This window comes from Coenobita brevimanus, chromosome 97 (assembly GCF_032717465.1).
Source record: "Coenobita brevimanus isolate Jiangsu-jjx chromosome 97, ASM3271746v2, whole genome shotgun sequence".
In the NCBI taxonomy this organism is placed as follows: Eukaryota; Metazoa; Arthropoda; class Malacostraca; order Decapoda; family Coenobitidae; genus Coenobita; species Coenobita brevimanus.
The window spans coordinates 28,609,647-28,622,786 of record NC_137050.1 but is presented as its reverse complement, the minus strand read 5'-3'; the positions used below and the strand labels follow the sequence as shown (position 1 = coordinate 28,622,786).

General features: G+C 40.3%; 1 protein-coding gene across 1 annotated transcript in view; it reads right to left on the bottom strand.

The window, feature by feature from the left end:
* Positions 1-13,140, bottom strand: part of baz (par-3 family cell polarity regulator) — a 423,470-nt gene that overhangs the window by 87,031 nt on the left and 323,299 nt on the right. Inside the window, exons 20-21 of the mRNA XM_080283282.1 lie at positions 12,314-12,402; positions 11,016-11,154 (exon numbers count right to left, since the gene is read on the bottom strand). Of these exons, the coding sequence (XP_080139408.1) occupies positions 11,016-11,154; positions 12,314-12,402 (228 nt within the window). The remainder of the gene's footprint in view (positions 1-11,015; positions 11,155-12,313; positions 12,403-13,140) is intronic.

The window sequence follows — 13,140 nt, the reverse complement described above, 5'->3', positions numbered from 1 at the left end:
ATGTGTCCGACTCTGGGCAAAGGCTTCAGGGCCTATATCTCGGGGGCAGTAGCCTATCCTAAGGCCCAGTAGTCCTCCTACATCTCCACATGTCACCACCTCGGCGCTAACACCCATCGTCCATATTGAATACATGCTAGGGCTGTCTCATACAGGACTGGTGTATTGGTAATAGCGGAGGTATTTTTACGACATGTCGGCGGGTCATTTGGTAGATCAGGAAAGTCTGCATTATGAAATTCAAATCCTTAAACTGTTCCCTGTCCCAGCCAGGATTCGAACCTGGGTCCATCAGGACTGCAGGCCGCCTCTCTACTGATTCAACCACCGCCTCCCCCAGCAATTAAGAAAGTGGTACCGACGGACAAAAGGAGAAAAGAAGGTATAAAAAACATCAAAAATAATGTGAAGGTGGCATATACTAATGCTGATGGTTTAATATCGGCAAGACTAGAAATCAACGATTTTTTGAGGGTACATGAACCTGATGTTATGTGCTTTGTAGAGACAAAGTTAAGAGAAGATATTGATTTTCATATGGGAGATGATAAATACAAACTGTGGAGAAGAGACTGAAAAGAAAAAATGGGAGGAGGAGTGATGATAGCAGTGAAGAACAACATAAATATAGATACTGTGGAAATGGGAGAAGGCAGGGTCGAAGTGATAAATATGAAATCAGAAACTGGAGAGAATAGCAAGAGAGATATTGCAGCAGTGTATGTTCCCCCTAAGACAAGAGCATGGAGTGATGATGAATACCAGGAAATGTTGTCAGACATGGCTAGTTATTTACAGAAAAATACTAAGAAAAGCAACAATATAATTTTAATGGGTGATTTCAATTGTAAATAGGTGAACTGCGAGGAATGGGACTCAGGAGGCAGTGAAGATTCATGGGGCACTATATTATTAAATATAACAATGAACAATATGATGACGCAGTGGGTCAAAGAAGAGACAAGGTTCTGAGGTGAGGACACACCAGCAAGACTAGATTTACTGTTTACCAAAGAACCCGATGTAATAGAATCTTTGAATATCTGTGTCCTATTGGAAAGTGTGATCATGTGGTCATTGAGTTCCAGGTGACAACAGGGAACGTGGAACCAAGAGACGAGCTTTATGGGCAGGAAAGATACAACTTTGGGAAAGCAAACTTTACAGGATTGAGTAAATTTTTTAAAAATGCAGATTGGAGAAAATTCAGAGAAAAAAGAGAGATACAGAGGAAGTGGGATATTTTTCTAGGCCTCTATAATTCAGGAGTGGACAAATTTTTGCCAAGAATAATAGGGAAAGAAAACATGAAAAAGGAGTGGTTTAATAGAAGGTGTATGATAGCAAAAAAAAGAGAGAGACATGGCTTGGAACAACATGAGAAAGAGAGGGAACAACAAAACAGAGGAAGAATATAAAAGAACTAAAAATGAATACACAAGAATACGTAGAGAGGATGAAAGGAATTTTGAAAAAGGTATAATAGACAAATGTAAGGATGAACCCAAAATGTTTTATAGATTTGTCAATGGCAAACTGAAACAAAAGGAAGGAATCACCACACTGAAAGTAGAAGGAGAGGTCTATAAAGATGCGGCAATGCATGCAGAAATAATGGACAAATGTTTCCAATCAGTTTTTACTAATGAAAAGGAGTTTGTGGAAGGATCGGGAGTGACTAGAAATGTAATGATAAAAGATATAAAGGTGGAAGTACAGGAAGTATATAAATTACTGGAAATTCTAGATGTATGGAAAGCCCCAGGACCAGCTGGAATCTCTACTTGCGTACTGAAGGAATACAGAGAACAACTGGCGGACAAGATTCACAGTTTAATTGTGTGTTCTCTGGAAGACAGGAAAGTGTCTCAGGAATGGAAGAGGGCAAATGTGGTACCAATTTATAAGGGAGGCAACAGGGAAGAACCTCTGAATTACAGACCAGTGTCCCTAACCAGCATGGTTGCAAAATTGTGCAAGAGAATTCTGAAAGATAGATGGGTAAAATATCTGGAAGAGATGAATATTTTGGCTGACAGTAAGTTTGGATTCAGAAGTGGAAGGTCATGTGTTTCCAACTTGTTGAGTTTTTACTCAAGAGTGACTGACGTGCTTCAGGAGAGAGATGGTTGGGTGGATTGTGTGTATTTAGATTTGGAGGTCAACAAGGTACCCCATAAGACACTAATGTGGAAACTAGAGCATTTAGGAGGACTGAAGGGGAACCTCCTAGAATGGACGACAGACTTTTTGAGAGACAGACAAATGAGGACAGTAATAAAGGGTAGGATGTCTCGATGGAGGGAAGTAACAAGTGGATTTCCACAGGGCTCGGTGTTGGTGCCAGTAATGTTCCTGATTTACATAAATGATATGGTAGATGGAGTGAACAGTTACGCAAGTCTGTTTGCTGATGATGCAAAGATCTTGAGGAAGGTAGAGGTTGAGGAGGATTGTAAAATGCTGCAGGAGGATCTGGATAGGATACACAAATGGAGCCAGATGAGGGAAATGAAATTCAATGCAAAAAAATGTAAAATTTTGGAAATGGGAAAAAGTACCAAAAGGCCATCACTGAATTATTTGATGGGTAATGAACCAATCACAAAAGCGAGAGAAGAGAAAGATTTGGAAGTGCTGGTCCAGGACAGTCTGTCACCTGAAAAACACATCAACAAGACAGTTAGAGAGACATATAAACTCCTGACTAATATAAGAGTAGCTTTTCATTACATGGATGAGGAGATGATGAAGAAATTTATAGTGGCCATGATTCACCCTAGGTTAGAGTATGCAGCAGTAGTGTGGTCCCCACACAAAAAGAAAGAAAGAAATAAGATTGAGAGAATACAAAGAACAGCAACCAAAATGGTCCCCAGTCTGGCAGATCAGTCGTACAGATAGAGGGTGGAAAAGCTGGATTTGCCTTCCTTAGAAGAAAGGAGAAAGAGAGGCAACATGATTGCAGTGTTCAGGACCATGATGGGAGTAGATAAAATTGACAAAGAAGATCTGTTTTTATGGGATAAGAGAGTAACAAGAGGACACAGAATGAAACTGAAGACGCCAAGCTGCTTGAAAGATATTAAGAAATATAGTGTTCCTCATAGATGTATAGACCTGTGGAACTGCCTGGACAAAGAGATCATCCAGTCTAAAAACTTAAATAAGTTTAAAGCTACATTTGACTTACTGAGAAACAGGACCCCACGTGCGTAGCTCATATCTTGTATATCACAATTAGGTAAATACACACACACACACACACACACACACACACACACACACAAAACTTCCTGCACCAAACCATTACCTGGAATCCAATCACACAAGAAATTAAAATATAAAGGTGGTGGCGACCATCATCCACTCACTTGATGTAGTGCTGCCTACTTCCTTAGCTTTTATCATTCTTTTTCTGTGCCTGCCCTCCTCTCTTCCTATTTCTCCTATCTTTCCTGTCACTTCTTATTCCCTTTCTTTCCTTTACAGGTGGCTTTACATTGAGTGACAAGCCAAATGGTTTCCTGTAAGCCAAAAAACCATTTACAACGCTGGGTGGTAACCATATAACCAAACCATACGTGCTCCCTACGTGTCAACAAGTGGGTTGGTGGAGGGTTGGTGCCCCTCCCTGTAAAACAACTAACTCAGTGTCAAATGGCCACCCTTTGCGGGATTGTGGTGTCTGGCAATAGATAGATAGATTGACAATGCCAGCTGCACTGCTTTATCTACACCCACTGCATATTGACTTAGGACCTACACACGGAACTACTATAGGAGAGTTGTCTGTCTTTGCTTTGTGTTTCCACCTCTACCAAGTGAATTTTTGGGGCAAGAAGTAACTGGCAACTCCTCTGGTGTTGGCAGGAGGTGGCGAAACACTCAGCACGTCAGTGCTTGCCCAGAAGTAAGAGTGGGAATATATGTTCCAGTCGCTCAGAGCTTGCACCTCCCTCTTTTTTCGTATGCACTACTGTTGGCTCTGTTATTTTCCTAGAGTTGAGTTTTCATGCCTGGAAAGTACTGCTCAAGGGATGAGAGGGTCCGTATCATTGCATGGAGGCAGGATAATGTCCCTATCAACACGATTTGTGAACGAACTGGACACGCAATGTTGACTGTCATAAAGATCCTTACTGCAGCGCGCAGCCTGCCACCTGATGTTGTACCAGAGCACAAGCATGGCAGTGGAAAGAAGAGGATGACTTCCAGAGGTACAGATACGCTTCTGAAGAGGGATGTAATCAAGAATCCTTGACTGACAGCAGCAGAATTGACGAGAATGCATCTCCAGATTTACAAGACGTCTCAATTCGAACTATCCAACACCGTTTGCAGAAGAAGCTGGGTTTGCCAAGCCGCACCCAGCCAAGAAACTGCTTCTCACTGACTGCAAGAAGAAGCAGCACATTCAATTTGCCAAGAAGTATGCATACTGGACATCAGATGGGTGAAGAAAAATTATGTTTTCCAATGAAAGCACATTTCAAGTGTTCTGGGTGCTTGCAGGAGAAGCTGGGTTTGCTAAGCCGCACCCAGCCAAGAAACCAGTTCTCACTGACTGCAAGAAGAAGCAGCGCATTCAGTTTGCCAAGAAGTATGCACACTGGACATCGGATGGGTGAAGAAAAGTTATATTTTCCAATGAAAGCACATTTCAAGTGTTCCGGGTGCATTCTGCCAAGCTTTGTCATTCTGCCTCCCCTAGTCGACATGACCCTGCTTACATGTGCTGACTATTAAGCACCCAGAATCAGTAATGGTATGGGGGTGTTTCTCAGGTGAAATGGGAAGGGAAGGCCTCTATTTCTTCCTAAGAACTTGATGAATGGTGGTTGGTACATTTAAGTTCTGAAAGATCATTTGTTAAACTTTTTTGCTATTCATGGGTGCAACTTTTTCATGCATGATTCAGCTCCACGTCACAAGTCATGAAAAGTGACAATATGGCTTAAGGATTATCGAATTGAGGCCCTTGACTGGCCTGGCAACAGTCTGGATCTAAATCCGACAGAAAACTGCTGGGCAAAGTTGAAGAAAATCATGGCAGAGAAGAAGACACCCAATCTGGACAACCTCAACACTGAAGTGACAAATGTTTGATGCCAAGAAATGTCCTCAGATTACTTTAGAGATCTAAGTGATTCCATGCCAAAATGCATCCAACTGGTCCTGAAAAATAATGGAAACATGATTTCATATTAATGAATGGCATTTCATGAATAAACATTGTGATATACTATGATTTTTGTGGTTTTTAATACCTTGCGTGGGGAGGTCCTAAGTCAACTTGTGGTAGCTGTAGGAGTAGTTATAATTACATGACTGGTAGAGGCCACTGTCACTGAGCAGTTTACAAAGATAATAAAAAGAAGGCTCATGGGTAGCATACAACCATTAGATGCTTCATTAACCTTATTAGAGTACTGATATAATGTAACCTATTTACTACCAGCCACAATAGCGAAGCTGGTGTTGTTTTCAATTAGTCTGTCTGTCTGTCAGTGTATCTGTTAGCATGGTAACTTCGCAACCGCTCAAGATATCACTACAAAATTTTACAGGCGTGTAATAGAGATGAAAATCTCCTACGAATTCAAAATTGGTGAAATTAGGGCAAGGTCTGTGTGTCTGTTAGCCAGATAACTTTGCAGCCACTCAAGATATCATTCATCACAAAATTTTAAAAGTGTATAGTAGTGATATAAATCTCCCATGAGTTTGAAATATGTAAAAGTAGGTCAAGGTCAAGGTCATATTCCTAGCCATGCTAGATATGTATCAGCCTCTGGCTAGTGTGATTCCCCCCTTGGAGGGGCCTCTAGTTTATTATTATTATTATTATTAAAAAAAAAAATTGAATACTAGAGGCCCTTGGGGGGGCCAATCACACCAGTCACGAGCTAATACTTATCTAGTGCGACCTGGAACACAACCTCGACCTCAACCAACTTTCACCAATTTCAAACTCATCTGAGATTTTCACCCCTACTACACACCTGTAAAATTCTGTGATGATATTTTGTGTGATTGTACGGTTATCATGCTAGCAGACACACAGAGAGACAGACAAACTGAAAACAACAACAGCTTCGCTATCGCAGCTGGTAATTAAAGATATGTGTTTGCTGATTAAGTTAATTCTTTGCTTAACATCCATCATGTATAATCAGATACTGATAACCCAGTTAGCCATTCTTGTTAGGTTTAGCATCATCACCTATCATCATCCAGACCTCCTTTGCCACCCTATGGCAGGGTGAGGAGTAGCAATGTCCAGACAGCCCAAGTTTGCCCAATCCAAAGGGTCACGCTTCCATTCACTCATCATTCAAGCCCCCGGAATCCTGGCTCTATCTGGTATGCCAAAAACTTTCACCGCAATTTGTAGCTTCACTTAAACGTATCCTAGAGTCAATCTGGACGCTGTCATGTTAAAATGGGATGCCAAATCCCTGATCATGCACCTCTTCTCACAACATTCATCCAGTCAGCTCAATCTCTTGTCAGTCCTCTAGCCTCAATGACTTCCATACCTCTCTTCCTCACACACTCATCCACCATACCCCTCCACCTTCTTCTTGGCCTATCTCGCCTCCTCCCTCCTTCAAATTCACTGATATACCTTTTTCACCACTCAGTTGTTACCCATTCTCTCCACATGACCATACCATCTTAGTACACTATCTTTGATTCTGGTGTCCACAGACTTCCTCACTCCACATCTTTCATGAATCACATTATTTCATATCCTTCCCACCCTCTGTACTCCACATACATTCCTCAGCAGTCCCATCTCCACTGCCTTCACTCTTGACTTTTCATTTTCATGCCACATCATAGTCTCACATCCATATGTTAGAGCTGGGACTAACACTCCTTCATGTAAGCCTCGTGCAGCTGAACACACAAGACTCCCCATAGCACCAGCTACTTTCCTTCCTTGTGTCATTCTGCTTTCCATTTCTTTTGCACATTTTCCTCTCTTTTCTATCACTGTACTTAGGTATTTGAACTCTCTCACCAATTCCAGTCTCTCTCCATTCACCGGAACATCACACTGGGAGTCACCTCCTCTCTCAGTAACCATCACTTTACTCTTTTCTACATTTACTCTCAAGGCACAACTCTCATAGACATCAGCAAAACTGTGCACTAGTCTGCCAAGCTCTTGTAAGTATTTGCAAGTAGTACAGTAAAACCTCAATATAAAGGACTTCAGTTGACCGGAATTCACTTTTACCGGAATCGAGGAGCTACCGGACTAAATTCTTTTATATCGGAAAAAGTCCATTAAAGCCAGAAGCAGTCCGGACTGCCTGACCACTTCAGCTATTTTCACCACAACAGGGTAAATAAAAGACATGTTTATGAGTGTACAGTACAGTATTATCATATATATTATACCATTTGTTTATTGTAGTGAATGTACAGTAGCTATAATACAGTACAGTACAGCAATAGTAGTGAAAACAGTTTAAAAATCTTCGGTGCAATCCAGACTAATGTCATATATCGGAAAAAGTCTGGCATAGCAGGGGGAAGTTCGGATGTTGCCTTTATTGGAAAATCGCATTTTTCAGAATGGCTTGGGCCCCAACTAGTCCGTTATAGCAAGGTTTTACTGTACTGCGTCATCAGCATAAAACAAATTTGATATATTCCATCCATCATTATTCATTACCAATGCCATCCCTCTCTCCATTACTTGTGTTTTTACTTCTCTCATCACCCCATTCATATATACACCGAACCACTGTGGGGACATCACACAACCATGTTGCATGCCCAGACTGATCATGAACCATTCACTTAGATGCCCACTTACCCTTACACATGCTTCACAACCATCATAAAAACTGACAGCACCTAGCAGCTTACCATGTACACCATACATGCACAAAACCTTCCACAAACCTTCTCTGTCTACTTTGTTGAATGCTTTTTCCAGATCCATGGATGCCATAAACACCTTCTAGTCCTTCTCACAAGCCTTCTCCATTGTCTGTCTCACTGCAAATATTTGATCCACACATCCTCTGCCATTCCTAAAGCCACCCTGTTCATCAGTCACTAGGACTTCTGATATCTCTCTTACTTTCTCTAAAATAATTCTTCCATATACATTCCCAACAACACTCAATAAATTTATGCCATGATAATTCTTGCACTCACTTCACTCACTTTTAATTTTGTACAGGGGCACAATCATAGCCTTTTCCATTCTGCTAGCACAGTTTCACTGATCTATGCCTTCTTACATATCTCCAACAAGCACTACATTCTGCTCTCTCCACTACACTTAATTATCTCTGCATACACCTCATCTACCCCAGCTGCTTTCCCATTTTTCAACCAATTCATAGCGTTCTTCACCTGTGCGAGTCTCACGTTTCCTGGCACTGCATCCTTCTCTGCACACCCCCAAAACCAATCATGTATACAGTGGCTCTGCTCTCTCTATTACTATTCATCAGGCTTTCAAAATATTCTTTCCACCTGGTCCTTACTTCACCCCCATGGGTTAATAATATACCACTTACATCCTTCACACTTTCACATTTCTTTCTGCTGTCACCTTTCATTTCTACACCTCTTTCCAGAATAACTTCCCATTTTCAGAGTAATTTGCATTCAGTTTTCTTCCCACAACATCATTTGCTTCCTTCTTTTTCCTCTTCACTAGTCATTTTACATGCTTCTTGCTCTCAATATACAGTTCTTACTTCAACTGAAACAGTGTCCTGTAAACTCTCTACCCACTTCTTCTTCTTTTCCTCCACTGCTCTCATAACCTTTTCATCCCACTATGCCATACCTTTCTTCTTTGTTGTTACTCTTGACACACCACACATTGCTTTAGCATTCCTAACCGAGCAATCCCTATATGCATTCTACAGGCTGTCGAGATCCATTTCATTCCAATTCACTGATTCTAACTCCTCCTCTACTTTGGTCCTGTATTCATCTGCCATTTCTTTGATCCTCAGCTTCTCGACTTTCAGCTTTTCTCCCTGACTGCTCCTCTCTCTCCCGTTAGGTTTCTACTATTCAAATAACATGTCAAAACAACCAGGGTTTTTTTTTTTTTTTTTTTTTTTATAACAGAACGGAGGAAGGAAAAACAAATGGAGAAAAAAAATAATCCATACACCAGATTACTGGTGTCCTCTGTTCATAAAATATCTGTAACAGTTAGACTTGAACAGTTGTAGGTTGAAATTTGGAGGAAAACAACTCTGGGGAAGCAAGTTCCAGAGAGATGCAGTTCGGGGAATGAAAGAATTCTGATAGGCAGAAGTTCTGCAATATGGTTGAGTGACATTCCAGTCATGAGCGCTACCAGATGCCCGTGTAGCACGAGGGAAGGCATGGAGAGGTGGCACCATGGACGCAACTTCGTCTGAGCATTTGCCAAAAAAATATCTGTAAAATAATGCAAGGGAGGCAACATTCCTTCTTACTTGCAGGGGAGGTAGTTTATATGTAATGGCAGGGTTGTTAATGATTCTAACAGCTTTATTCTGAATTTTGTCTAGTTGTCTTAATGCAACCTCTCCACAACCATTCCACAAGGGTGAGCAATATTCAAGCTGAGAGCGCACATGACTCTTATAAATTATAGCTAACTGCTCATCGGCGAAGAAGTTACGGACTCTGTACAATAATCCAAGTTTTTTTGAGGCCGTTTTAGCAAGTGATCTGACATGAGAGGTCCAGCTGAGGGCACTGTTAAGTGAGACACCAAGAATTTCAATACTTTTGGAGATGGGAATACTAGTAGCACTGAAGGTAATGTACGAATCTGGCAATATCTGTCTATTAGTAAACTGTATATATTTAGTTTTACTAGCATTAAAAGAGACAAGGTTGTTTTGTCCCCATTCACTGATTGTAGACAGATCTTGATTTATGGAGATGGCTGTATTGAGTTGAGAGGTAGAGATATTAGACTTTGTAAATGGATGTCTGAGTGTGAATGAACTATGTAGTGTTGAGTCATCTGCATATGAGTGAATGGGATTGTGAGTGACAGATAAGAGATCATTAATATGAACCAGAAATAGGGTTGGCGCCAGAACTGATCCCTGCGGCACGCCGGCGTTGATTGAGTGGAAATTCGAATATACATCATCTACTTTTACTCTTATTTTCCTGTCACTAAGATAAGAAGAAATCAAAGGAACAAAAGACGTTACTCCATAGGAAGGGAGTTTGGACAGCAGGGAACGGTGCCATACTCTGTCGAAAGCTTTAGAGATATCAAGAGCTACTGCATGAGTTTCTCCAAAAAGATCAATTGATTGATGGATGGTATGAGTTAAGAGATTGAGTATGTCAATGGTGGATCTTTTGTGGCAAAAACCGTATTGTCTATCATTAATTAAGTTGTTGGATTCAAGATGTTTAACAATATGCTTATTAATTAAAGTTTGTATGAAGTTTAACTAACATGTGGCAAAAAGGAACATAATCCTAGCACAGAAGAAATTACAAAACAGTGTATATCGAAGAATCACGGGTATTGCTACCTTTTCCTTTCCTCTTGTACTATCAAGAGAAAAAGTTCCCCAACAATTTCTAGCCATTTGCATGTCCTGCCCTCCATATTTTTCATTCCTTCTAAAATGTCAGAAGTACAATTCCTTTTTAAGATGCTTTGTTCTGTTCTTCATAGTGCTATCACACATATTTCATGTAACATCTTCCACCAAAAATGCCAGCAGAAAAGCGTCTGCAGATTTTTTACTATGATGGCACCTTAAATGCACACCATATCAAACTGAATATAGTACAATACACATTGGGTCAACTGCTTTCTCAGCACATCTCAGTCTCTCTGCTCTACAAAATTCATTCACTGCTCAAGATTATTCAAAGCACTAACACAGTAAGTTCTTGCTATACACCAGTAATGTGTCCCCAGCTCATCACAACTTTTTCTGTACAACTGATACTGGTAAAGTAACTGCAAAAAAAAACTGTGCTTCCTTCACATAAATACTCACAAGTCTCCATCTTGGCCCTGAGTGCATTCAACGGAACATCATATGAGCGGTCAACGGCAGCCCTGAAGCTCTCATTACAGCCTCGGCCTCTAGGTACCCGCCCAGACCCCATTCTCTGACCCTCCTCCTCTAGTGCAATCTGCAGGCACCAGAAAAGATCAGCAACAGTTTACGTAACATAGCTGTATGAATTAACTGTCTGAGCATGAAGTGAATAAAACTTGTATTCCATAACTACTGTAATACAAACAGGTTGCAGAGATGTCTAGAGTAACAGTTTCAGAAAAGTGAATCAAACTCACATTGTTGGTAAGACACTGACCAGAAAGGGGTAAAAGGTACCAAATGTTTGTGCAACTCATATACTGAAGGATTTATACTGCTCCTCAACCAGGCATCATTAACCCGTTAACTGCTCTATACAGCCTCAGCTGTTCCGAGTGCGACTGCTCAATACAGCCCTGGCTGCACAGGTGAATTTCGAATATAGTGCCATGGTGACCAAGGCCGACCCATGGAAGCATATTTGAGCCTTCAAAACCAAAACCGAAACAGAAAAATGAAAACCATACATTCCAATAGGGAATCAGACACTTCAGTGTTCATCCATGGCTTTACCAAGGTAAATATTGAGCTAATATTTCGTTACTATATACTTTGGCATGTGTTCTCTCAATTCCTAAGACAAAATTTGGTCTTTGGGAAATTTCATTTTTACCCCTATGTCTGCGCACCACAGACACCTCCAAAAAAACCACCATGCGCAGTTAACGGGTTAAGCTTTCACTAGATTCCAGATCACATACGATTTTCATACAGATTATGTAATATGTAGAATGCTAGATATCTTGTGATACTCAAGCTCATCAATCTGACAACATATTCTTTATTTCATTCCTGCTACCTCCTAATAATTATACTCAATCTGGGAGAGGCTTTTCAAAGTAGGGGGCTGGTTGTCACTGAGCCCTACATAACAAAAGGTCTCCACTAAAATGAATAAAATTATCTGAAAGTAGCAAGAATAAAGCACTAGAATATGCCACATATTTCAAAGAGTTAAATCTATAAACTTTCTTTACTTAATTCCAGTAAAACTTTTCATTCAGTTTGCCAGATGCACTCTCACATGTCTAATTTATGTATGAGCCACAATAAATATCCCACTAAAACCTTATGTTAATGAAATTAGCAAAATGATGATTTACATGACATAACAAAGATGTATAAATACCCAGTTGGAGGAAGAATTAAAGAGCTTACTGGTTAATGTGACAGTAAAAGCACAGCTTCATTACCTCCTGCACCATAGTCTGCAGGGATTCTAGGCTGGATGACTTCTTCATGCCCAGGCCCGGCCCGTAGTCAAGCCTCGACCTCAGAGCATCTGTGTTAGAGGATGCCAGTGCAGCAGAATTAGTAATTTGTGCAACATGGGCATGGGTATTATTCATAATTACTTGGATCTTTGCAGATGTGAGTGGACATATTTCTTAATGCATTATTCTGCACCTGATAATCACTGTTCAGATACAAGGTATGTACTGATACCCCATGGTAATTTGTATGGACATATATTTTGCATGTAATATCTTACTGTTTTGTGTACAGATCAGACCAAAGGATGCAGTTAATTCTTGTTAGGTAAACAAGAAACCACTGTACTATAAAAGGATCATGCAAATACAATATATACAATAGTTATCAAGCAGTAAAATACACAATAATATATTATTCACCTGTAATTCAACAATAACAAAGATAAAGATGCAGTGTAACTTGCAAATTCCATCAATATAAAAGCAATCTTAATACAGAACTTTACATCTCCGTAACAGTCCTATGACTAAACGCTCTCCTATGCTGAGTTGTTTATAAATATTAGTACTAATGTTAGTGATTAAATGCACTTCAACAATGGGTACTTCACAGGAGACAACACTCTGACTGATAGAGAGAGAAAGAGAGAGAGAGAGAGAGAGAGAGAGAGAGAGAGAGAGAGAGAGTCTTCACTTTACACAACTGTAAAGTATTGCTAAACAGAAATAAGGAAAAGAAAACATGAATGCTAAACAAAACTTTCAGTACGCTGTTTTATATTATATATAAGGTAATCCCTCATTTA